The sequence below is a fragment of the Colias eurytheme genome, chromosome 3 (genome assembly GCF_061535395.1).
Source record: "Colias eurytheme isolate Ceu_HAF_F1 chromosome 3, ilColEury1 Martin Lab GWU primary, whole genome shotgun sequence".
Taxonomy (NCBI): domain Eukaryota; kingdom Metazoa; phylum Arthropoda; class Insecta; order Lepidoptera; family Pieridae; genus Colias; species Colias eurytheme.
This window is the reverse complement of record NC_142982.1, coordinates 9524972-9548080: the sequence shown is the minus strand read 5'-3', so window position 1 is coordinate 9548080 and position 23109 is coordinate 9524972. Positions and strand designations below refer to the sequence as shown.

Below are 23109 nucleotides of genomic sequence, written 5' to 3'. Positions count from 1 at the left end.
TTTTGATTATGTTCTTATATGATATGGTGTTTATAATGCTCAGGATATAAGGGTCGTAAGTATCTAGTAATAGCAACTGAGCTTTAGTTTATGTAACATTGAATTTAGATTTAATTAGTCATAGGCCATGCTAACCCATGAAAATGTACCGAGAATATGAACAAATTTCAAAAATATTCTGAATTTATTACTTTCTATGATTACAATGTGAAATTCGTTTGAACAAAGCAAATAAAGCTTACCATTCACGCTCAGCGCGTCCCACAACCGTAACCGCGGCGCAAACCTTTCAGCCACCAATAGCACTGTTACTGGGTACTAAGATCTAGCTTTACAAGTAAAATCGAAGGCCGCTAAGATATCACCGTTCATTACATTTAATATGTACACGCTCAGTCGCGGCCTCCCAGTGATTTGAGCGAGAATATGTACATTGCGGCCGCGAACCGAAGCTTTCGACTCTGTGGGAATATAAACACCCTGTAGCTGGCATGGGCGCTTGTGTACGTACCAGATCTTTCTATATACACTGATTACTCCATCGAGAAATTACATTTATTTGATGATGAATCTCCATTATCCTATACAGCGTGTTCACTTGCATAACTAAAACTACCGCCACATCCACCTGGTCATTTTTACAACGTAGGCTATACAAAAATACTATTTACAACAATCTTCACTAACAATAATAACTATAGCGTGCCGCCCACACCTACGCCATGCTCGACCTCCGTGTGCGTTAATCGTTTACATTCCCACGCGAGTCAAACGAAAAACTCGTTGATTTTGATTGAGGTACTCCTTTACAAACGACAAGTGTAGAAAAGTGGAAAGTGAATGTCGGGCGAGTGTCTAGGCCCAGGAACTATCACTAGAACTCGAAGTCGAACAGTTCGGAGAGCCCCTCGTCGTGGTCGAGACAGAACCCGTAGTCGGTGGCCGACATCGGCGGCTCCAGCGCCAGGAACGGCTCCAGCTCCAGCGGCTCTGAAAATGTTGGTTATACGCGTCAAATTTTTGACGTAATCATTTACGCGGAGTGTGTATTGAAAAGGCGTGTATAGAAAATATAGTTTACTAGCGGTCCGCCCCGGCTTCGCCCGTGGTACCTACATGTTTAAACTATCCTATCTCTCAAGTTGGATCAAACTGCACATGGTGTGCGAATTTTATTATAATCGGTTAAGTGGTTTAGGAGTCCATTGAGGACAAACATTGTGACACGAGATTATTAAGATTTATATAGATATCTTTCATTAAAGTTATATTTCTACGTTCAACTAAGATTACTGATGGAAATCACGTTATAAATCCAAATATTACAACTCTTGTTTGATTTTTTTTACACGGTAAAGGAAAATAAATACTGAATTGTTTTTGTTTAACAACCTGAAGGATAAACTTTCCATTGTTATGAGTTACAAGGAAATTTTTGTTCTTATCCCTTTCATTGCATAACAATGGATATTTGATTTTATTTAAATTGGAGATAGATAGTTAAAATATGTATATGAAATAAGAAATCCATAATCTAATCTAAGTATAACTACTGTCTTATCATAACGCTTAGTCATAAAGAAAAGCAATAGATGATTTTATTTCTCAAATTTCATGTTATTTTCTTTTAATTCACCAAGTACAAAATAATATTATAAGTAAATTATATATTCAAATGTAATTATCCGCTACACATGACCATTGACCATGGTTGGGAATTAACTAGAATATATTTTACTTCTTTAATTATTTCATAGATTAATAAAATATATTCTAGTGTTTTCCATTGTTATTTTTACACAAAAATTAATCACATGACTCAATACCATTATAATAATATTATACACACGTTACTTAACCTATATTACGTTAAAATTAAAGACCCATTAACCAACAAAATAACCCATGTAATTCACACAAAAAAAACAATTTTTAGTTATAATATGGTCCATATTATTATATACTATTCGTCAACACATATCCAAATGTTTTAGATTTGTGATGTTACTTGACATAAAATGAACATGGGTTATTCCGTCACAAGAGCAAGCTCACAACGGACAGTTACACAGTTACATACATTAGAAAAAAAAACATGAAGCACAGTGTGCCGGACGGTTAGACAATGTTATCGATGGCGATGCGGTATGCTGTATTAGTAGATGATGTTAGTGGGGCGCGCTTGAGCTGAATCCCATGGTGCTACAAGTGCGACTGCAGCCACACGGGATGGAGCTCGCAGCGGCGCCCCGCGCCCTACGCCCCTGCGCCCTACGCCCCTGTGCCCTGCGCCCCTGCGCCCTTAACCCCTGCGCCCTGCGCCCCTGTGCCCTGTAACCCCGCGCCCCTGCGCTGCCGTACACACGCCCGAGAGTTATACATACAGTATTTGTATAATAAGGTGTGATACGAATCAACTAAGAATAGGTAAAATAGCAGGCAATATCGTGGTCAAGCGAATACGACCAATAAAAAAATTGAAGAAAAAATACAAACTAAATTTATATACAAACGTTATTGATTGTGACGTCACAAAATGGCGCTAAATCGAACCTATTCTTAGTTGGATCGCATGTAAGTGCTTATGTGCAATTTTAACACCCGAATATTCAATTAACGTGAATTTCCCTAATTTACCCCTCGACCTAGTGATCCACTGCTATTAACAAAGATAAATTTACTAAATACTCAAAGGATGATTATTACACCTAGTTTTTCTTTATTGATGAAAAATAATAAAGTGTATCAGATATTTTAAAATTCATATCCATTTAATTTCATTCGGTATTTGATTATTATTTATTGGACAAAATCTTTGATTTTATGCCTGTCCCATGATTTCATATAGTTTGAGTATTCAGGTGTTAGGTACATATTATATTTTGAAACCCAGCAAAAATTTGTATGTACAAAAAAGGGTATGAGCAAAGTCATTTTTATCAATTTAACATAATAATGTACTTGATTTGTTGCAGGTTAATTTTGTTTAATTTGTGACCATAAAATTTAGAATGAAACATGCTCATACCATTTTTATTGTAAACATCCTACACTTTACAATATGTTTCCTTTTTGTTCAGAAAAGTGTTTTCTAGTTGCAGAAGGAATTGATAGGATTCATATGCCATCATGATACTTTACAAACAAGATTATTAGTGAATCAAGGTTTAATTAATATGTTTGGGTGTTTTATTTTCTTTTCAATGTACCTATTGTGTAAAATGTTGTTATTCACCAATTTCCATAACCAAATGTACAGTGGCGTGCCTAGGGTATAAGGACTGGGCAAGCCCAAATTTTTCAAAGTGTTTGTTGGGTACCCTTTTCATGAATAAGATACCTACCTAGGTATACTGTGTAATTATGTTCGTTATAAAACTTATAAAAAAACGTGAACATATTACATACCGAATCAAATCTTTTAAATTTTCACGCGCGCCCTCAAACAGTTGAGTCAAACGTTTATCATTAAAATCGATAAATTATATAAAACTGTATGACATTATATTATTAATAAAATTGTACAGATCATTTATATTCTAATTCAAACGCCAATCTTTCTGAAGGAAAGATTTTATAACATCGGAATTATAGAAAGTAGGTGTTTGTTTTAGAATTCAATTAAGTACCTAACAGCTACTTTTCTATGGCAATTATTGATACCTAATACAGAAAGGCGTTCTTGGCCAAATAAATTATTATACGTATTTCTTAATAATTAATACGTACCTATGAATCTACGATTTAACGATGAGAAAGCACGCTCCGTGGAAGAACTACTACCTATTTACTAGCAGGAATCGTAACTAACAAAATATGTGCAAGTTTCAACAGCTGGGGAAAGGCTTCTTCTAAGTTATTCTCATTCATGAAATCGTTCGTAAACATTACAATTAAAATTTCGTTTATGTGACTTACTAGTTTCGGTAATGCACAAATCGGGAGTTGGTTTTGATGAAGAAATTAATTGTTTTTCAGTAAAGTTTAATGATTTTACCTTTCCCCCGCTGAGCACAAAGCAAACTACCACAATTTACAACACAATCTGCTGTCGCGACACGTATTTTACCACAAAATTCGAAAAACTTAACCTAAATTACACCGGTATAATCACCCGCTCAAACAAACTATAATTTAACAATAATATTCACGACGTTCGTTCGCGCAATCGTAACTATCTTCACACTGTTAAAGCCGGGCCTTTTTTCCCTTAGAAATTGCTATAGAGTTCTATAGCTAGGTATGTATCTACTCCGACGAAATTTCATACGTTAGAAGAGATGAGCGCAAAGCCCGGTAAAAGCCCACGCGTGCAAGCGAGACACCGCACTGTTTATAATCCATCGAATTTAGGTTGTAACGTCCAAATAAAAGGTACGACCTTATTCCGATAGCAAGAAGGATGAAATTAAAAAGTTTACTCGAATTCGTCATTGTTTTATGCTAGGCGTATTATACATGTTATATTATATTGTAGGTGAGTTTTCATTGAATTCTGAGCAGATTATGAATTGCTCATTGCGCGCGAATATTCAAACGTGAATATAGGTATTTTCCTGTCTCGTAGCGAATTTCTAAGGCAAGCCGGGCTTTTCGGCTTGTATGAACGTACCGCCACTGCAAATGTATGATGTGACAAACAATAAACATCACAAGTAGTATTAGTTTCATATGTATTTACAAAATTTATTTACAACTGTCATTAATAGATTATTATATTAAAAACACACATTAAAAAATTTGATCAGACATCTGAAAATACCAGCCCATGAAATACTGAAAATTTTATCCATTCAGTTTTTCAAATGTCTCCCAATTTTGTTAACAAAGTTAGTGTCGAAGCTTGAATGATTGATGATTTGTGAAAAAAGCATGCTATAACCAACCTTACATATTAGCGGACACTGGCAACCAAATTTTGCAGTAATAAAAAAAACATTAATAAAAGAAAATCTTCTTATTCAACACTGGCACATAAACATCTTATTGCTTATTAAAAAAATAGATTTTTTTTCTATTTTTAAAATTTGGAACGCCTGCAAAATTGGGTCGCGTCGTTGCGCCGGTGCACAATATCAACGTCTTACAGATAACAAATGCAGCGATGTCTCGGCGCCACAGACGCCGCGTAGCTAGAACTCTGACTGTGATGTGAGTGACACACAGGTCACAGGCCGAGTGCTAGCCACGAGACGCCGTTTCTTCCTCGCGGCATCCTCAAGCTAAGCTCCCGTATTTTAAACACGCTTATATTAGCTTCACCTGTGTGTATGAAATCTAGACTCCCAAGTTTATCGTAGACGCCAATTAAATGATTTATATTAGGTTATATTTATGTTGTATGTTACTATGTGAAGATTTTTTGTACATTTAAAATACCAATATGGACATTATTTACAAATTAAAACCATCACCATTGAGTTAATGTTGTGACGTTAAAGGCAAAAAGTTGATGTAGATATACAATCCTGCTTATCAAAACTAAAGTCCGTCAATTGCTTTGACAATTACAAACTATCTATTTAATAAGAAACAGACTTTTTTTTATTCTATTTATATGAAAGGCCACTTAAAAACGAGTAAAAGTTTTATGTTAAAAATCAATAGATGTAATGCTCACCGGCCTCCTGGTCCTCCGTCTGCAGCTGGAAGCGGCCGCCGCCCATGATGGGCGCGAAGTCGTCGCTGTCCGCTATCAGTGCGTTGCGTAGCCGACCACGTGCACCACCGGCTAGAGAGAAATAGATACTTAGAAACCTAGATCAAATTTAATATGAATTTGTGTCTTCGAAACTATGAAGATGCTTAAACGCGCAGTTGTGTTCTTCGCCAAACTAAAACTAAAATAATATACAGTAAATGGCGACGCTCAGTTAACTCTTTATTGGCCGTAAGGTCAACACGTAAGTGTTCAATCTGACAAAGTTACAGTAAGCTACTGTAGGGTAAGCTAATTTGTAGAGCTTGGTGATATTCTGATCTTGACAGTGTTGCTGCTCCATTGATAACTCATGATTCCGCTAATATAGCGATACGATTGAACGCAGTAAAATTTATTTGATAGATCACTCCTTTTCCGTCCGTTGTGAGCAGTGTCCAAACCCAGGGCTCTCTGAACCGAGCGCGTAAGCGTAAGCGGCAGCGTGCGTGGCGCACGGCTTACACGGCTTATCTTTAGTAGCCGTACTACTAGAGAGTAATACGGCTACTAAAGGTTCCTAAACATAGGTGTACTCACTATCATGCGGCGGGGGCGTGGGCGGCGGGTGCGGGTGCGGCGGGTGGGGCGCGGCGTGCAGCGGCAGCGTGGGGTCGGTCACGCACGGCGACTGCACCACGAGCGCGCCGCACGCCTCCACCTCCACCTCCACTTCCACCTGCGTTTCCTCCTCCGGCTCGCGCTTTATTGGCGTCCTGTGTATACAGAGCATACATGTAAACCCACAGAACATATAAAAGAGGTTAGAATGGCAATAGTTAGCCGTTCCTATAAGAGCCGGTGTCGCCTGTGGGTGTGGCCAAGTCCGCGCAAGTCCGCTTACGCACATATTTGCAATTTCAAATCTAGCCAATCATAGCGTCGCGCGATCACGCGATTTAAAATGGAACGAATCATACGCATGATGATGATGTGAGCAGTGCTCATATCCTTGGTGCGTCTGCCCCGCCTACAATGCCTTTCTAACCTCTTTTATATGTTCTGTGTGTAAACCTATGCCTATCTATGTTGATCGATAAAGATTCGACTTGCGCTTTATTAGTGACTCGTGAACACTGCACAGTGCACATACAATATACATTATACATGTAATCTTGCTGCTTGCAGAGTTGAGCAAAGTTGTAATTTAGGTTCCTAACAATACCCAGCTTTAGTTAGCGTTGTGACACAATAATGAATTGACTTTTAATGTGAGAGAAATGAGAAACATTTTTTATTTAACAAATCCAAAGCAGAAGGGCGAACAATTCCTGAATAACAATTAAAATAATAAATAAACCATGTTATACAAACACTCACGTAAAACTGGCGTTTATAGAGCTAGAGGGTAACGCCTGGAGCTGTGCTATGAGCGGCGCGAGCAACGCCTTGTTGTCTTCGAGCAGCGGGTCCGACGGTAACAGGGCCGCTACAGAATTAAATTTGTTGTTTATTTAGGTTAAAATGCTAATGATTGTCGAAATAACTTCTAATAGTGCAAAGACTCCGGGCTTCGGAAATTAATTAATATATTATTCGCACAGAATATTTCGAACAAATGTATATTTAAATGTTTTGTTTGTTATTATTGCTTAACAAAGGAAATAAATTTTGTAAATAGACGATTAAAACCAAAATAAGTGTTACTTACAAGGAGGTGGTGATGCTGGCCGTTCTTTAGGACAGAGGTACACTTCAATCTCACCAGATAAGGACTTCAGATGGATCATGTAGCCCTTTTCATCTGGGTGAGGTACCTGCAATTATGTTTGTAGAAAATTAACTTTCATGATGAAATTTAAATATTTCAATAATTTAAGGAAGCAGAAATACTCAATAAACATGCTTTTGAGTTGAATTGTAGCTATCAATGATAATTTAATTTCAACTTTACAAGAAGAATCCAAATACCAAATCAAGGCAAATGGAATTTATTCTGTTTATTTATTTTTTTAAATTTTTATTAGAGTGAGGCTCCTAATCTCAAAAGGTGGATCCACAAAGCGAACAGCCACGCGAAGCCATTGCTACGCGAAACATTTTAATCTGTATTGACGATACGTGAAGCAAGCGGCGGCATACGCGCTGTGTGGATCCGCCTTATGCTGAAGAACAAATCATCAACTCACACTGAGCCTCGTATCAGGCGGCGCCTTGATAGGTATCACCGTCTGATTCCTAAAGTCCTTGATCGACCGTAGATCCGCGTACGTGATGTACGCCCGCTGCCCGTGCTCCGCCGAGAGCCGGGCCAGCGCGTGCTCGGCGGCGGCGAGCGCGCGGCACACCTTGGCCTCGCGCACGCCGAGCGCCTCCACCTCGCGCCGCAGCCGCCGCACGCGGTTCTCCTCACCGACGCCGTCCGCGCCGATGCCTGCGCGCGGATTGCCGACTTTTATTGCAAACGCTATATTGTGCTTTATAGTACAAAGTTTATAAAAAAAACGGAATGATAAAAATAACGTGTATGCGAACACACGTGTCAGAAGTGAAACTTCTTTAGCAAAATTCCATGATAATAAAATCGTCGCTTTACTCCATGACGTGCCGGTATTGCCATGACGCGACCTTAAAATTTTACTCTCAAAGCGCCTAAAGAAATTATCTTCAATAAATATTTTACAGCCTTTAGATTTGTTCTGGAGTTGTTATTGTTTCGTCTTGAAGCAAGAGTAATGGATGTGCGTGATAATGATGTGAGTTATATGTATATTGTATAGGTCGTCTATCGACATAAATATCCCGTACTTGGTATAAGGCTTTTCGGTCAGTTTTAAATTACATTATTTAATGTAGGGATGTAACGATACCGATACCGATACCGATATATCGGCCGATATATCGGCAAGCCGATATATCGGTATCGCCGATAATAAATCAGCCGATACCGATATTTTTTTATTAAATTCTTTCTTTTCTTTTATGTTTTTGCATTGTATTCATTCATATTGTTTTATTTCTGTTTCTGTAATAGTGTTAAGGAAGAGCGGAACCTACTGACACAAGCATTTTATTTGCTTACTAGGAGTGCTCCAATCACAAATTTGTTTATGTAAAGGAAAGATATAAATAATTTTGAATATTTTTAATTTTTAACGTGATAACGTTTTTAAAATCGTTTTAGTCGGGTGACATGTTCATAAACTTGTGTCACACCAAAACCTCACGAGCGCGATCGCAGGTATAACGAGAGAGAGACGGACCAATCTCCCGTTTCATCTCGAGCGCTGCCACTGCATTATGTTATCACGTAAACATCTCAATCGTAAACCTACTTTACAAACAACCAATTTTTTTGATATCAAATAATTTAAAAACCCGCGCCCAATGAACGATGCGGGAGGCCGCCCGCGCGTGCGCACTTTGTTTTCTGAAAAAACTCTACCAATAGTAAACTTTTATTAGGTACTGATTGTATGTGTATTACTTAAAGTTTAACTGACTTCGTAAAATAATAATCTATACTTATAATAAATCTGTAGAGAGGCCAATTCTGTACATGAAATATATTTAAAAAAAAAACTATGAAGGGGTGATAAGGGATCGCTACTGATGCCAAAAATGCAATCAGTAAAATTTTTGTCTGTCTGTCTGTTTGTCTGTCTGTCTGTCTGTATATTCGTTATAGAAACAAAAACTACACGACGGATTTTAACCAAATTTGGCACAATTATTCTTCATACTCCTGGGCAGGTTATAGTAAAAGAATCATGTAAATCGGTGTAGAAACACCAAAGTTATACATGAAATACGCTATAAGTCATCGCGCGTGAATACAGAATCATGCCATAAGGATTATTTTTGTGTATGAGTTGCCGCGTTCGACGCGCTTCGCGGCGGGAGCTATAAAAAGGCGGCGGGTCTGCACCCGTTTCGCGTTGTCACGGCATCACGTGTGAACGGCTGAACCGATTTCGATAATTCTTTTCTATTATATTCCTTGAAGTACGAGGATGGTTCTTATGTAGAGAAAACGTAAATATGTACCACGGGCGAAGCCGGGGCGGACCGCTAGTACTAAAATAAATGGTTTTGTTGTTTTTTGATTTGGCATTTTTATTTAAAAGAATACGATTAACAGTTGTCTCTGTTAAATGTTGGTAACTTTTTATGCATAATTCAGTATTTATTTTTCAACCAAGCTATCGATATCGGTATCGGTATCGGTATCGCCGATACATTACTACAAATATCGGTATCGGTATCGTATCGGCAAAATCATGTATCGTTACATCCCTAATTTAATGTATGAAAATATATGTATATTAATTAATAAGGCTATTCAAGTATTCAATCTCTTTGAATCATTGCGGTGATGCACAATATGTTACCATACTTAAATTTCTCTCTGAGATGAGATGTTTATGTTTCTTGCTGCTAAAAAAAATATGGTGCAAATTTTATGACTCATTTGCAATTTTAAAAGAAACGATTAAAAAAGAGTGACATTCACATTTTAAAAGAACTGCTATTTTCTCTTCTGATTTACATTTAATAAACCGAGAACTGTGCCGTAATATATTTTGCTCACTGTCGTTGCTTTTGGAATAAAATATAATAGGTAATACATACATAAAAGTATAGCAAAGCTATTATGTATAACGTGTAGTGTATTTAGTATAAAAATCATCACGCTCGTATGCACCTCTACAATAAACACCACATGGCCGAATATTCTGTCTTAAGACAATAGTGTCGCCCCAAAATTCAATCTAAAAACCGTGCCAGGTAGTCTACATTTATTCCAAAGCCTACAATAGTCGGCAACTCCCCACAGATTCACAAAAAGGGGTTGAAAGCACTCACCGCATTTCCATTGTATATTATTTTTCGATCTCTTTTCTAATATCCCTATACCCTCGAGCACATTGGTAATGTCGTAGATACGACGTTTTTGCACCGAAAGGTGTTCCGCCGCGACGTTGAGATCTAAGACACCGTTAGGTGATGACTTGAGCAGTGCGACGAACTTTTTTGTTAATAAACCTAGTGATGTGTCAAACCTGGAACAAACCATAGCGCCGTTCAATACAATAGCATAGAATCATAGCTAGTGCATTGTTTGACGGAATAACGTCTGAGCTTCTTCAATGGGAATAAACGTTACATGTTTAGAAATATCAATTAATTTTTATGATCTTTTCAGAATAATACTTTATCGTAAGTGAGTCTAATTCTAGCATAGATAAGAAATTACTGTGAAAATAAAGTGAACAACGCCAACGTTGTTATCTACGTGCGCGAGAGAAATGTCGTTCAAATCCCATTCATAAACTGTGATCAAGTAGAATGTAATGTACGGCAAAAACGAAATCATTTTTTGTCGCTATATAAATGCCCTAATCGGGATAACATTTTAAAAGTCTGCATGTTCTGCGAGAAGTCGTTTATCACGAACCAACACTACACGGGGCAAAAAATGAATTTCCAAATAACGATATTGAATGAAACATAATCCCAAAATAATGATTACCTGTATCGAAATGTTCGTTCCTACCTGGAGCGCTCTGTGTATTTTTTCATAGAACTGGACGGTCGGCTGTACGGAGTGAGAACCTTCACCCGTTTCTGTTTGGGCGTCTTGAAGTCCGCCTTCATCGGCACCACATGCCCCTGACTACCTGAACTGCTCTCGCTGAGGTTCAGTCGTCTTTTCACCGCCTGCCAACGATTGTTTGCTAAATGTACATTCGATACATGAAAACAATTGTCGTTATAATAGTACACTCTTGGATACACATAGCAGCTTTCCATATTATCGTATAGTATAGTGATATATTTGATGCGATAGTTGTTCATAAACATGTTTTAACCATTCGGTATGTAAAACGAAATGAAATGCTAACGAGATACAAATATACCTATATCCTTATAGTATAACGGTAAAGTAAGCATCTCGTGTGTAGGTACCATGGCTTTATTAGTGTTTTATTTATAAGAAATAATTATAGGAATAAATTAAACCAAAATCTGATAGAACATAAACTTCATAGTATACTTTTGTGGCGAAATTCCATACAGGGTAAATTTTTATAATAATATCAAAAAATGTTCTACCTATAATATAAACACAAGTAAGTCAACGAGTTCTTACGAACCTAACGTAGCTTCATGTAGACTGAAGCCGTATTTCAGGATTATAAATACATTATATCACGCATCCGCGATATAAATACCACAATTAAACGAAAATAAGCGACCCATGAATCGTGAGATAATTACGTAATTAATGAGGAGGTGTAATGAGATTTTTCTATCCTTTGTAGTACCCACGGCAAAACGTGACAAAAATCACGACTCACTCTCAAAATGGTGTACGTCATCGTAAATCCGTCTTTCTTCAATTAAGTACAACTTGCTGATTAGTACGCGCACATAACACAAAAAAATTACGAGCCACCGTTCGGTATTCCATAATTGAAATCCAAAACTCCATAACTGCACAAATTACCGGTCAAACATTTTAGTTTTAATCACGACCGAGGATAGATGCAAGAGGTATTTTTCAATGAGCTGATGCAACTAATTCAACTTAAAGAATTGCGGGGCCAAAGTCCCCTTTAAGGAAGTGTGTGGGGAGGGTACCCGAAGCTACACAATACACGACATAAATTAGAATCAACACAAAAGCGCCGAGCTCTCGGAAGGGACTCCTGGCAAAAGAATGCCAATTTCTTATCTTAAAAACTCTTGATATTATTAATAGTGAACTGACAGGACTATTGTTAATCCGTCGATTTTGCGGGGTCTGGCACAGCTTTGTGTAGCATCGTCTAAATCAGAGCAGATGTTTAAAGCGTGACATCTAAGATAAAACATCATTCGACACCCTTGCATTAAAAATTGCGCTTGCAATATTTACATAATCAATTTAGCCCTTCCGATCTAATAGTACAATGCATCCCCCATGATTAGAACCGGTTTTTGTAATAGAGGAGCGGATTCTAACTTTAATAAAATTACAGCTTCATTGTGGTTGCATCCTTTAACGTTAATAAGGAAAGCGAGTGATCCAGCGTTTGAATTTATATTCTTGTTCGTGATAAGGACGAGGGATTGCATTGCGCAACGCAGGAATTAGGTACCTGGCCACGTGACCCCATAGCGTTTGGGCCACATGGCGTAGCGGGCGAGTGATCGCCACTCGAGGCGTCACTTACTGCTAACATATGTACCCACCGACATGATCCAGAATCATTGAAACAAAACGCCTAGCCCACACACGGTTCGTCAACTGTAACTGTATTGTCAACATCGTTACATTCGGCAACTTGCCACGATTTCTTCGTCAAAAGAATATATTTCTTGAGTTACAATTAGGACATTCTTAATTAACAATTAAGACAAGGGTAATAAATTGTCAGTTCTATGGTACGGGAACTAACTAACTATTAAAGCAATTGTCGAAATAAAAGGACCATGACCTTGGCATGTATTAAATACATTAAAAATACCCCCAAGAAAGCAATGTACAAGGAACCTTTTTGATATTTTAAAATTTAAAGACTTTAAATGTCTCGAAGCCTAATAACAAGTGTGGATGAAACAAGAGTTTCGACGAGTTCTGAACTGTTTTAAATATTCGAACCAATTCGATTCGTAATTTAGAAACTACGATGATCTTTGAATTCATAATATATGAGTTTGGACCAATCTTATCCTAAAACTCTATAAAAAACTTCTGAACGAAGTTGTAAGAAAAACCTGACAAAAATAGCTATTGATTATTATCAAATAAACAATACAACGAAATTCTATTTCTCAAATATGCACACAGATAAACGTCTGAAGCAACGTTTGTTATCGTTTGTCTAGTTCCATTCTTATCGATGATCGGATTAATTACGCCACGTCATGATCAAGCACAATATTCGGAAGCGTAGATGTAATCGAATGTACACCTAACTTGTATCCTGTTGAGGTCCGGACGTAGGAACAGTTAGATTGCCAATTACAATGGTTATTGGATAAATATACGCGACACACAAAACAAACACGAAACAAGAATATTCACTTTAATCATAAAAAATGCACGCCATTGACATGTTTTGTAACCTTAAATGCGACGTATTATGGGCAGTAGAAAGTAATGCCCTCAGATTTCGTCAAAATGGCGCCTACACGATTTTGTGATAACCAACAACTATGCCTATAGTTGTTCAATAAATTGAGCAACAAATGTAATCTATGTGTACCACTTCCTTCCATATAATCAATGAGGATAGTATAATGACTTCCCTATTATGTATTTACAAGACTTAGCTATGTTTTTATCATAGCAAAGATATAATGTGCATATTATATGAATGTGATCACATAACATATAGCTAATGGTAATAATCCAATTAAATACCATGTGACAAGCAGTACACTCATACAATCAAACCTTTTCTGGAATATATGAGAAGCAGATATTTGAAATCAAAATGGGATAACTATAATTGAAAAATATCATATTGTTTAAAGAATTTCCAAGCCATTCAAGATAAGGACTAGAAACTTTAACTTTTGGTTTCTTACATAGACCTAACTGCAAAAAATAAATGCACTCGAAGATGAATCAAATCTTTTTACATATATATATACTATATATGTTATTCTATCCTCATTAAGGCTATGTTATATACAATGTTTTAATATATTTTTTGATAAAAGTAACTGCTTTTCAAGAAGCATAACCGCTATGAATCTTAAGATTGGTTATATTCAGTGTGTGAAATCAAAATACATACTTTTTTCTCATAAACTACATGATGAAGAACTGAATGTTAAATTGAACACAAATATGATAAGATTAATAATTATGAGAAATATCATTTACTCTTGCTTTATTAGATTAGAACAGAAAATGAAAAGATTCATCAATTTTGTATCTTTTAACAGACCCCCACATTTGCTATTAAGTTCAATGACCCTATATAGGTCTTTGACCTCAAATAATGGCCCATATAAAATTTGCAACTAATTTCTTGTATACTTTATTTGACCAATTTAAATTTGGATGTATATGAGAAGATATCTTTATACATATGAATAATCCAATGTACCATTGTAGGTACAACAACAAGTTTTATCAGCAAGGGTGTTGGATATTACCTTTATGTCGTTAATAATCTCTTCAAAGAGATCCTACATCCTTGAACATCACTGCCTATGTAATGTTAATTAGCTGTGTATATAAATCTATATGATAGTCATTCTTCTCGCTTGTAACTTAACTATGTAACTGCGAAACCAAGCCATGGGTGTTTGGTGCTAAAAAAGGATTATAAACTAAGATATATCATACAAGTGCTGCAGGACAGTACATGTGAATTGCAATGTGAGCTCTTTAGTTTAACTTATATAAGAACAAAACCATTATTAATTATGTTAACCTTAAATAGTTATTTGAAAGAATTAAGCGCACTTATAGTTTAACTTTCTAATCCTTGATAAAACATACTACCAAATAAATAAAAACTTCTTTGCTTCAATAACCAATCCATAAAGAAATGAATATGTAATTATGCAGTAAACAGCTGATATTCAGAGCATGATGTTATTAACACATGAAGATATTAATTTTTAGTTCATGGATTTAGAACATCACAAGTTATAACCATTTTGTTTGATACATGTCTGTTTGTAGAGTAAGGAAAGATATGATGTAAATAACAAACCTCAGAAGTCTTCGGCGGTGCGGAGGGCGCCTCCCGCCGTATCTGATGCTGCGGCGTGGCGCCATAGCCGTGGTCGAGCAGGTGATAGCTGATGGGCTGGCTCGGGCTGTCATCTAGGAGCGTGGTTTGCGACGGAGACGCCCCGACGCGGACCACCACCTCAGCTTCGCCCTCCGCCTGCCCTCGCTTCACCCCCCTCGGCATCGCTGTCACCCCAACATCAATATGTAAATACGCATTTTATCAATTCCTCATTAAACACAAACGTGATCGACTCAATTAAATTAGTGAAGAGGTTAGGGGCGCCGTGCGCGCGGAAATCACATCTTGGAAGACTCCACCGTTAACGAGTCTTCATACAAAATTTAATATGCTCTAGTATATTTCCATATTTTCTAGAGATATATGCGATTGTCCAAATTAGCTTACGTCATTTTTTCAACGACATTTACCAAAAATATCGACAACCTAGCGGTAATTCGTAATCATAACCGCTTTACCAGGTTCGCCATAAACATGGAAAAATTAGATAAATTACTTATTATAAATACATAATACTTACAAAAGGTGTAAGCGAACGATATCCGAATACAGAACCATAAAACGACATTTAATGTTTTCGACGCAAACGCTACATTATCGAGTACTCAAAATAAAATGTCCGCCGCTTTGTTGGTCTCGAGTGAACTCGTGGATATCGAGACGCCCGATAACTTTCAGTTAATCGTCACACTTTATAAAACACATATTCATTTACACACTTAATATACCACTAATAATTGAAAACAAAATAATAACCCTAGTCCACATTTTATATTTTAATAGATGAAAATGCAGAGCTGTGAAACGACGACAGGAAGCTTTTCAGAACATCTGGCTTGCAAGCGACGTAGCAGTGGCGCGAACTACGCGCGCAGGCGCGAAGCGACCGAACAAACCAAGCAACCCCTAGCGGACGCCGTTCTCTAAATTCCTCCCCTCGTTTGAGAAGCCATAAAAAATATAACGAATTTTTGAATTTTCGTTGCAAGACCGGTTTTGTAGAAGCGTAGCGCTTTGCGCATGTCTCGATTCTCTTGAATATAAATACATACGCAGCTTTATTTTATATTAGAAACAATCCATACATCGTAATCCTTGTGATGTAAAATAATTTACTATATAGGTAGTATACATAAATCAATACGTTTGATCAGGTTACATTGATTTGTAATAGCAAAAAAAAATGCTAATTAAATATTACGAGTAGATTTTAGGCCAGCGTAATTCATAACTACGCCCCATAATTTCGTGCGCACCCTCACGAAATACTCTAAATAAGTAGGTACCTATTAGAATTGATTATGTACATATAAAATTTTAGATTTTGGATAATATAATATTAATGTGTTTCCGTAAGATAATATCATACATGTAGATCTCACGTTGCTCACAACCGGTAGATACTCCACAATTCACATTGCAGCTTCCTATTAGCGAAGGAAATTTAAAAGCGGATCAATAAAGCTCTACAGGGATTCTAGCTTGTGTAGGCCTACGTGCATTTGTTATTATGACACATGTACATATTATTTAAGTTTACGAAGTATGTCCATTAATTTATCAACGGATTTCTTTGGCCAATTGAAATAAATAATACTAAATAACATAATAATGTAGATTACAAGAAATATACTTTTTTGCATACTTTTTAAACTATAAAAACACATGTAATATCTCTGTATCTATGACTAATGATAAATAACGGGTAACTAGGTAGGTACCAGACTAGTTTGTCTAAAATGTGGTTCAATAAAATAATAATACTATGGATATAAATTACTCAATTTACGTTGATATTTGCGCACATAATCGTATGTCATCAATATTGTATTAATTTAATAAATAATCGAAAATAATTAAACTAAACAAATTATTTTTACTTCATAAAATTGTTTTCAACTGTTTTTAGAAGGTTTTTAGCTCATCAAATAGTCAACATAATCATACAAGATTTTGTGTATTTTAAACGTTAAGCAATTGGTTATAGAGATATTTCGTAGAACACGTTCATTTTAGATACAACTGTACAAAATTTTCATTTCATTCGAGAAACAATTGGCAAAATTTTAGAAATAATTATTCCATAGGACCTTGCATAGGACTCAATTAGTTAAGTAGCCATGTCCAAAATATACTTCCAGAAAATATAATCAATACCTTCTTATTAATATCAAACCAAAATATATATGTTCTTAAAAAATAATACTTACATAAATTAAATTACTTTGCCCTAAATAAATTACATACTATTTAAATTATTGATACAAAAATTATTTTCCAAATTATGTGAAAATAACTTATTTTAAAATTAGTAATATTATATTCATTAAATATTGACATGTTCTACACTATTTTCTTTAATTGATTTATATCTTAAAATTTATTTTATATTTAAATTATAACAAACAATAAAAAATACAAAATTATAAAATACCGCGAACTTGAACGGATGTGACATCAGGCATTTTACATAGACAACATGACTTGTTTTTTAATAAAGGTTATGGATTTGTCTATTTTTGTGAACTTGCCAGATTTAATAAAAAGTTTAAACTAAATTAATTCGATAAGTTTGTGATTATCACTAATAATGTGAATGTTACAGTTTTGCAACATGTAACTATTTAGGTAACTACATTCTGATTTTTTAATTTTTTAACTAAACTCGACTATTTCCTCGATCTACTTTTTGAAGGGGGGCCCCGTCTTGGCCCCGTGAATCCTATCCTATTAGGATCTTATCATCATCACTACATAGTATTTAACAAAGTCGCTTTCTCTGTCCCTATGTCCATTTGTATTCTTAAATCTTTAAAACTACGCAACGGATTTTGATGCGGTTTTTTTAATAGATAGGTGATTCAAGAGAAAGGTTTTAGTCCACGACGTCATAGTTTTAGTATGTAATTTATTAGGTTTTAGACAAAGCGGGCGAAACCGCGGGCGGTAAGCTAGTAATATTATAAATGCGAAAGTTTGTGAGGATGGATGTATGTTTGTTATTCTTTCACGCAAATACTATCTACTGAATCAATTACAATGAAATTTAGCACACAATATAATATGTAGAGGGTAACTTGGATTACCACATAGGATAGGTTTTATGATAGAACTATGCGGGTTTTTCTTTGAAAGTTATTCGTTTATAATACACTAGATTTCCGCCCGCGGCTTCGCCCGCGCATTCAAAGAAAAACCCGCATAGTTCCCGTTCCCGTGGGATTTCCGGGATTGCGTCATTTTCCCGGGATAAAGAGTAGCCTATGTCCTTTCTCGGATATCAAAATATCTCCATACCAAATTTGAAAATTGAAATTTGGTTCCTCCATGAAAATTGGTTCAGTAGTTTAGGCGTGATTGAGTAACAGACAGACAGAGTTATTTCGCATTTATAATATTAGTATGGATTACTGACAGCATAATATAAATTTGTAAAGCAAAATATATAAAACTAGCTGTTCCTCGCGGTTTCACCCGCATTGCTCCGCTCCTGTTGGTCTTAGCGTGATGATATAGCCTATAGCCTTTCTCGATAAATGGGCTATCTAACACAGCAAGAATTTTTCAAATCGGACCAGTAGTTCCCGAGATTAGCGCGTTCAAACAAACAAACAAACTCTTCAGCTTTATAATATTAGTATAGATAACAATAAAGCTTTGTTATTTAATATAAATTATAATTTAAATCTAATGACTGGCACTCCAACAAGGGGCAACTGATGCGCTCACATGTGCAGTGCACTGTGCAGCACATGCTGATCACAGAGCAAGTAATATAGGATGCTGATCGTAGCTACCCTTTTTAGTACCAAATTGGTAAGGCATTGAGGGATAAATTGGGATACCTTCTAATTTTTCCCTCGTAGCTACATCTGTATATCATTGACAACGATACGAGCAATACAAAGTGCGATCGAATCTGCGGACGACGAGGAATGTGGTTAAAATTTTTTGTAAGTGAAAATGAGAGCAGTGAGAGCATTTTGTAGACGTGCGCGCAAAAATAAATTAATTTTTAATTTAATTGCAGATTGTCCATATTACCACTACTCAAAATGGTGAAGAAACACATGTTGACACAGAGTATCTGGTAATGGTTGTATTTTCCGATATTTTTGTCGATAAATAAGGAGAGATTAGGGTAATGTAGTGTAGCTGTAAGTCACACTAGAGAAATGTTGGTTGTGGTGTTACAGTTCGTTAAATCGAGGGAAATATGGTAATTATGATTAATGTAGTATTAAATAAGAAAATGAAACCAAAACATTATAAAATATAAAAATATAATTATATTATATATCAATAATAACAAATACTTCAAACTTATTATCTTTTGGTTCTTCTACAATTTGCATGGCTGAATATGTGATAGCTTTGACTTCCGATCCTTGAGGGTGTTTACCAATCTCAAACTCCTCGCCATAACACTTACAAACTATTCTAAATTCTTCTGTATTAAATTCTGTGATCACTACTTTCTTACAAATAAGGTATGGTTCAACAGAAAACAAAAATAGCAACTCATCAAGGAAGTGGTATAACAGGCCCATCATATCATCTGCTGATGCCTCTATTGTGTGCACTTGTTTAATTTGTACATAATTCAGGTCTGTCATGTATCCAAACATTGCCATGCCGCATTGCTCAAATGCCTCTTTCAAACTATTACCCCATGCATGTAATCTGAAATTATAAAAAATAAATGTATGATAAATACATATAGTTATGACAAAAAAAATTAATAAAATAAAATACAGTAAACTTTTTTTAATCAGAAAATTGTGTTAAAAATATGTAAACACAATTTTCTTATTAAAAAATATGCAGATTCATTCATATTCATATCTATAGCATTCTATGTATGTCTGTAATATGATCAATGATCATACTAGCTGTGGTTGTATTTATGTTTAATCCACATACAAAACCTCGGGCTAAATCAAGTATTTCTATAGCTTATGTTTTATTCTAGTATATAGCTATATTGCCGGCAAGTATGATCAAAATCAGTTCAGGGGGAATGAGTAACAAATATCAATTTGTAGTGTTTGTAGGACATCACAGTCTATTTTAGGTATATATATACTATATAGTTCACTTTGGAAATTAAAAGATTTTGGGGTGTTTGCAAAATATTATGGTTAAGATAATATTGTATACAGAAATATTTATATAAGGATTTTATTTATATAGATTCTAAATTCTTACTGCTGATTTAATTACTTTCCCTATTTTTCACAACAGCTGTTTTTAAAAAGGATCTTGAAATAAAATTACTGATAACATTAACCCAAGCCTACAATTTTTCTGTTGCAATTTTTTCAATATCTCGAAATTGGTTATCATTTTTCCATGTTGCATTGGAGTGCATTTTTATGATATGACTTTTGGGATATAGGCTATAATATGTGAGATAGAGTGAAGGTACCTTCAACCACAAGGAAACACATTTAGGAGGAGCTAGCTTTATGTATAAAAATAAATTAAACTTACTGGACATCAGCTGTGTGGTCTAAATCTGAAAAAAAAGAAAGTTTAATATTACTAATAGGTATCATAAATTTTTAATCATTATACATTACATTATTTTTATTTATTTTTTTACTGATCAGAGAAATGTGATGCAAATATGTGTAATCTAGTCTCTGTTGACTAAACAAATTAAGCAGTTTATTTCACTTTGAATAAGATTTTTAGACTTCACATGAAATTCGGAAAGCATCATTTTAAATATATTAATAATTTTACAAATGTAGAAAGACTAAAATATTGAAAAATAAGAAGTAAATAAACTTACATTCATACTTCACAGGTGGAATGATAAAGTCATTCTCTGTCAGTTCTCCTAACTCCTCATCCATTTCTGTTAGTTCTGTGCCTGGTTGCAAAATAACATGAAAATATTATTGAAAAATACGCATCAACTATCGTAAATTTGAAATGTGAATTGAAAAATAATACACGCGAATTGCGGCGAGAAATGAGGATGATCTGTCACAGATCTGTCACTTTACAAAATGTCAATAGCTGAGACGCCCAATGGGGAGGTTGGTATTAACAATCAGCTGTTATGATTTTTTATCTATATCTATGAGAACATAGATAATAATTATCTAAGATAATTATTATTCGAGAAAAGGATGGTCGGCCGTGCGGCGTGCCATGGCCGTGCCACTTCTTTGCTCGACTTGGCAGTAAGCGGGGGACGGGGGTGCTGCCGTGCCCCCAGAATAATAATTATTAATAAAATAGTGTAAGCACATCACAAATGGTTTTTCACATACCATTTGCGATTTATTTATTCTGAAAAAATATTACAGAATAAGTAAATCTGACGAGTTAGTGCATACCGTGTATAAAAAATTCACAAAATTACTCCTTAAACAAAAGTATGTGTACCTACATTACAATAATTAATATATTAAGAAACAACAATTCGTGCTTCCTAGATGCCCTATTATACATTATACTCTTTGGTCCTAGGCGTAGCGTGATTCACGGATCATTTTGCTTCTATCCAAAATTATCACAGTAACTACCAAAATAAAGATTTTATAAGCGATGATTTATCTTTAAAAAATTTTATTTGGGAATTACGAGTTAATCGTGTTAATAATCAATATTAATATAAAATCAATAGAAAATAAACCAATGACGCTATATTACTTGCTCTGTGCCAATGACTAAGGGCGTATTCAGAAAGAAAGCTTGAAACTTATAAGCGCTGATAAGCGCCGATAAGCGCTTATAATGCGTCTTATTTAAGCGTCTTATTCACGGTCAATCCCCGACGTACGTCGGCTCAAGGCCGCGGTGCTGGATGTATCCTACTGACGATCGTGCGCGCATCAAGCATGGCTAGGGTTGCCAACTTTTATTTGAAGAAATAGAGTATATCTGATTTTAAAGGAGGTAAATAAAGAGTAAATAAATATTTTTAAAAATGTATTTTTTTTGTACTTTTTGCAGTAACTAAGAATTTTTCATTATTTTTAAATGAATTATATGAATCCAAACATTCCAAATCTAAATTTATATATTTCAAGAGCTCATTTTTAATTAATTTTTAATGAAGCTCGGTTTCTCTCTTCCCGCCACTTCACATTCATGACCGAAAAGACTCTTTCAGTAAATGCTAAAGTGGCGGGAACAGAGAGTATATAGCTAATCATTTTTTTTTAAATAAACAAATTCGTCAAGATATTTTTTTTTAATAAATTGCCATTTTTCTGCAGTGGACTTTTGCATAAAATCTGTGTTATTCAACAATTCGCCTTGGAGTTCTTTTAAAATAATAACTTCTGAATATAAGCTGTCCATGTGTACAAGGTTGATCCAAAAGTAATGATAATTGGGATTTCCTGTGTACATAAAAATCAAAAATAACCGTTTCTTGCTTGCTCATGTACTCGCTAAGTTATCACAAAAAATCATATCAATAGGCCACGTTTCCAAGTATTTACATTAATTTCTGTTGGCAACACTAATCTGCTGTACGTCCGCGCTATTCACTGTCCATCTGCACGACGTTCGCGGTGGTGGGGGTGCTTGCTGGATGAAAAGTTGGTCGTGCACATCCAGCAAGATAATAATAATAATTATTGACGTACGTCAACGCTATTCACTGTCGTTTTGCGTCGTGCATCGTGTATGACCTTGGCGGGACGTACGTCAAGATGGACCGTAAATAAAGCGTCTTATTCACGG

At 35.5% G+C, this 23109-nt stretch overlaps 2 protein-coding genes across 2 annotated transcripts; both read right to left on the bottom strand.

Moving 5' to 3' along the window:
* Nucleotides 1-527: 527 nt before the first annotated feature.
* On the bottom strand, nucleotides 528-16407 carry E2f1 (E2F transcription factor 1). Its single transcript, XM_090120024.1, has 10 exons — nucleotides 15923-16407; nucleotides 15361-15566; nucleotides 11196-11359; nucleotides 10505-10701; nucleotides 7828-8072; nucleotides 7350-7455; nucleotides 7019-7127; nucleotides 6239-6414; nucleotides 5621-5731; nucleotides 528-990 (listed from the first exon to the last, which is right to left on the bottom strand). The coding sequence occupies exons 2-10, from the start codon at nucleotides 15562-15564 to the stop codon at nucleotides 875-877; spliced, it is 1428 nt and encodes a 475-aa protein (XP_089976150.1). The 5' UTR covers nucleotides 15565-15566; nucleotides 15923-16407; the 3' UTR covers nucleotides 528-874.
* A 3261-nt stretch (nucleotides 16408-19668) lies between these two features.
* Nucleotides 19669-21415, bottom strand: Archease (protein archease). The gene is made up of 3 exons (XM_090118246.1): nucleotides 21200-21415; nucleotides 20896-20920; nucleotides 19669-20085 (listed from the first exon to the last, which is right to left on the bottom strand). Exons 1-3 carry the CDS (start codon nucleotides 21261-21263, stop codon nucleotides 19695-19697), a joined length of 480 nt encoding a protein of 159 aa, XP_089974372.1. The 5' UTR covers nucleotides 21264-21415; the 3' UTR covers nucleotides 19669-19694.
* Nucleotides 21416-23109: the final 1694 nt, after the last annotated feature.

Coding starts and splice junctions, on each gene's coding strand:
- E2f1 (XM_090120024.1), bottom strand. CDS start 15,564: ATGCCGAGGGGGGTGAAGCGAGGGCAGGCGGAGGGCGAAGCTGAGGTG. Junction 10,702..11,195: donor AAATACACAGAGCGCTCCAG/GTAGGAACGAAC, acceptor GGTTTGTTCCAG/GTTTGACACATCACTAGGTT. Junction 8,073..10,504: donor TAATATACAATGGAAATGCG/GTGAGTGCTTTC, acceptor ATCCGCGCGCAG/GCATCGGCGCGGACGGCGTC.
- Archease (XM_090118246.1), bottom strand. CDS start 21,263: ATGGATGAGGAGTTAGGAGAACTGACAGAGAATGACTTTATCATTCCA. Junction 20,921..21,199: donor TCCACCTGTGAAGTATGAAT/GTAAGTTTATTT, acceptor CTTTTTTTTCAG/ATTTAGACCACACAGCTGAT. Junction 20,086..20,895: donor GACCACACAGCTGATGTCCA/GTAAGTTTAATT, acceptor TTATAATTTCAG/ATTACATGCATGGGGTAATA.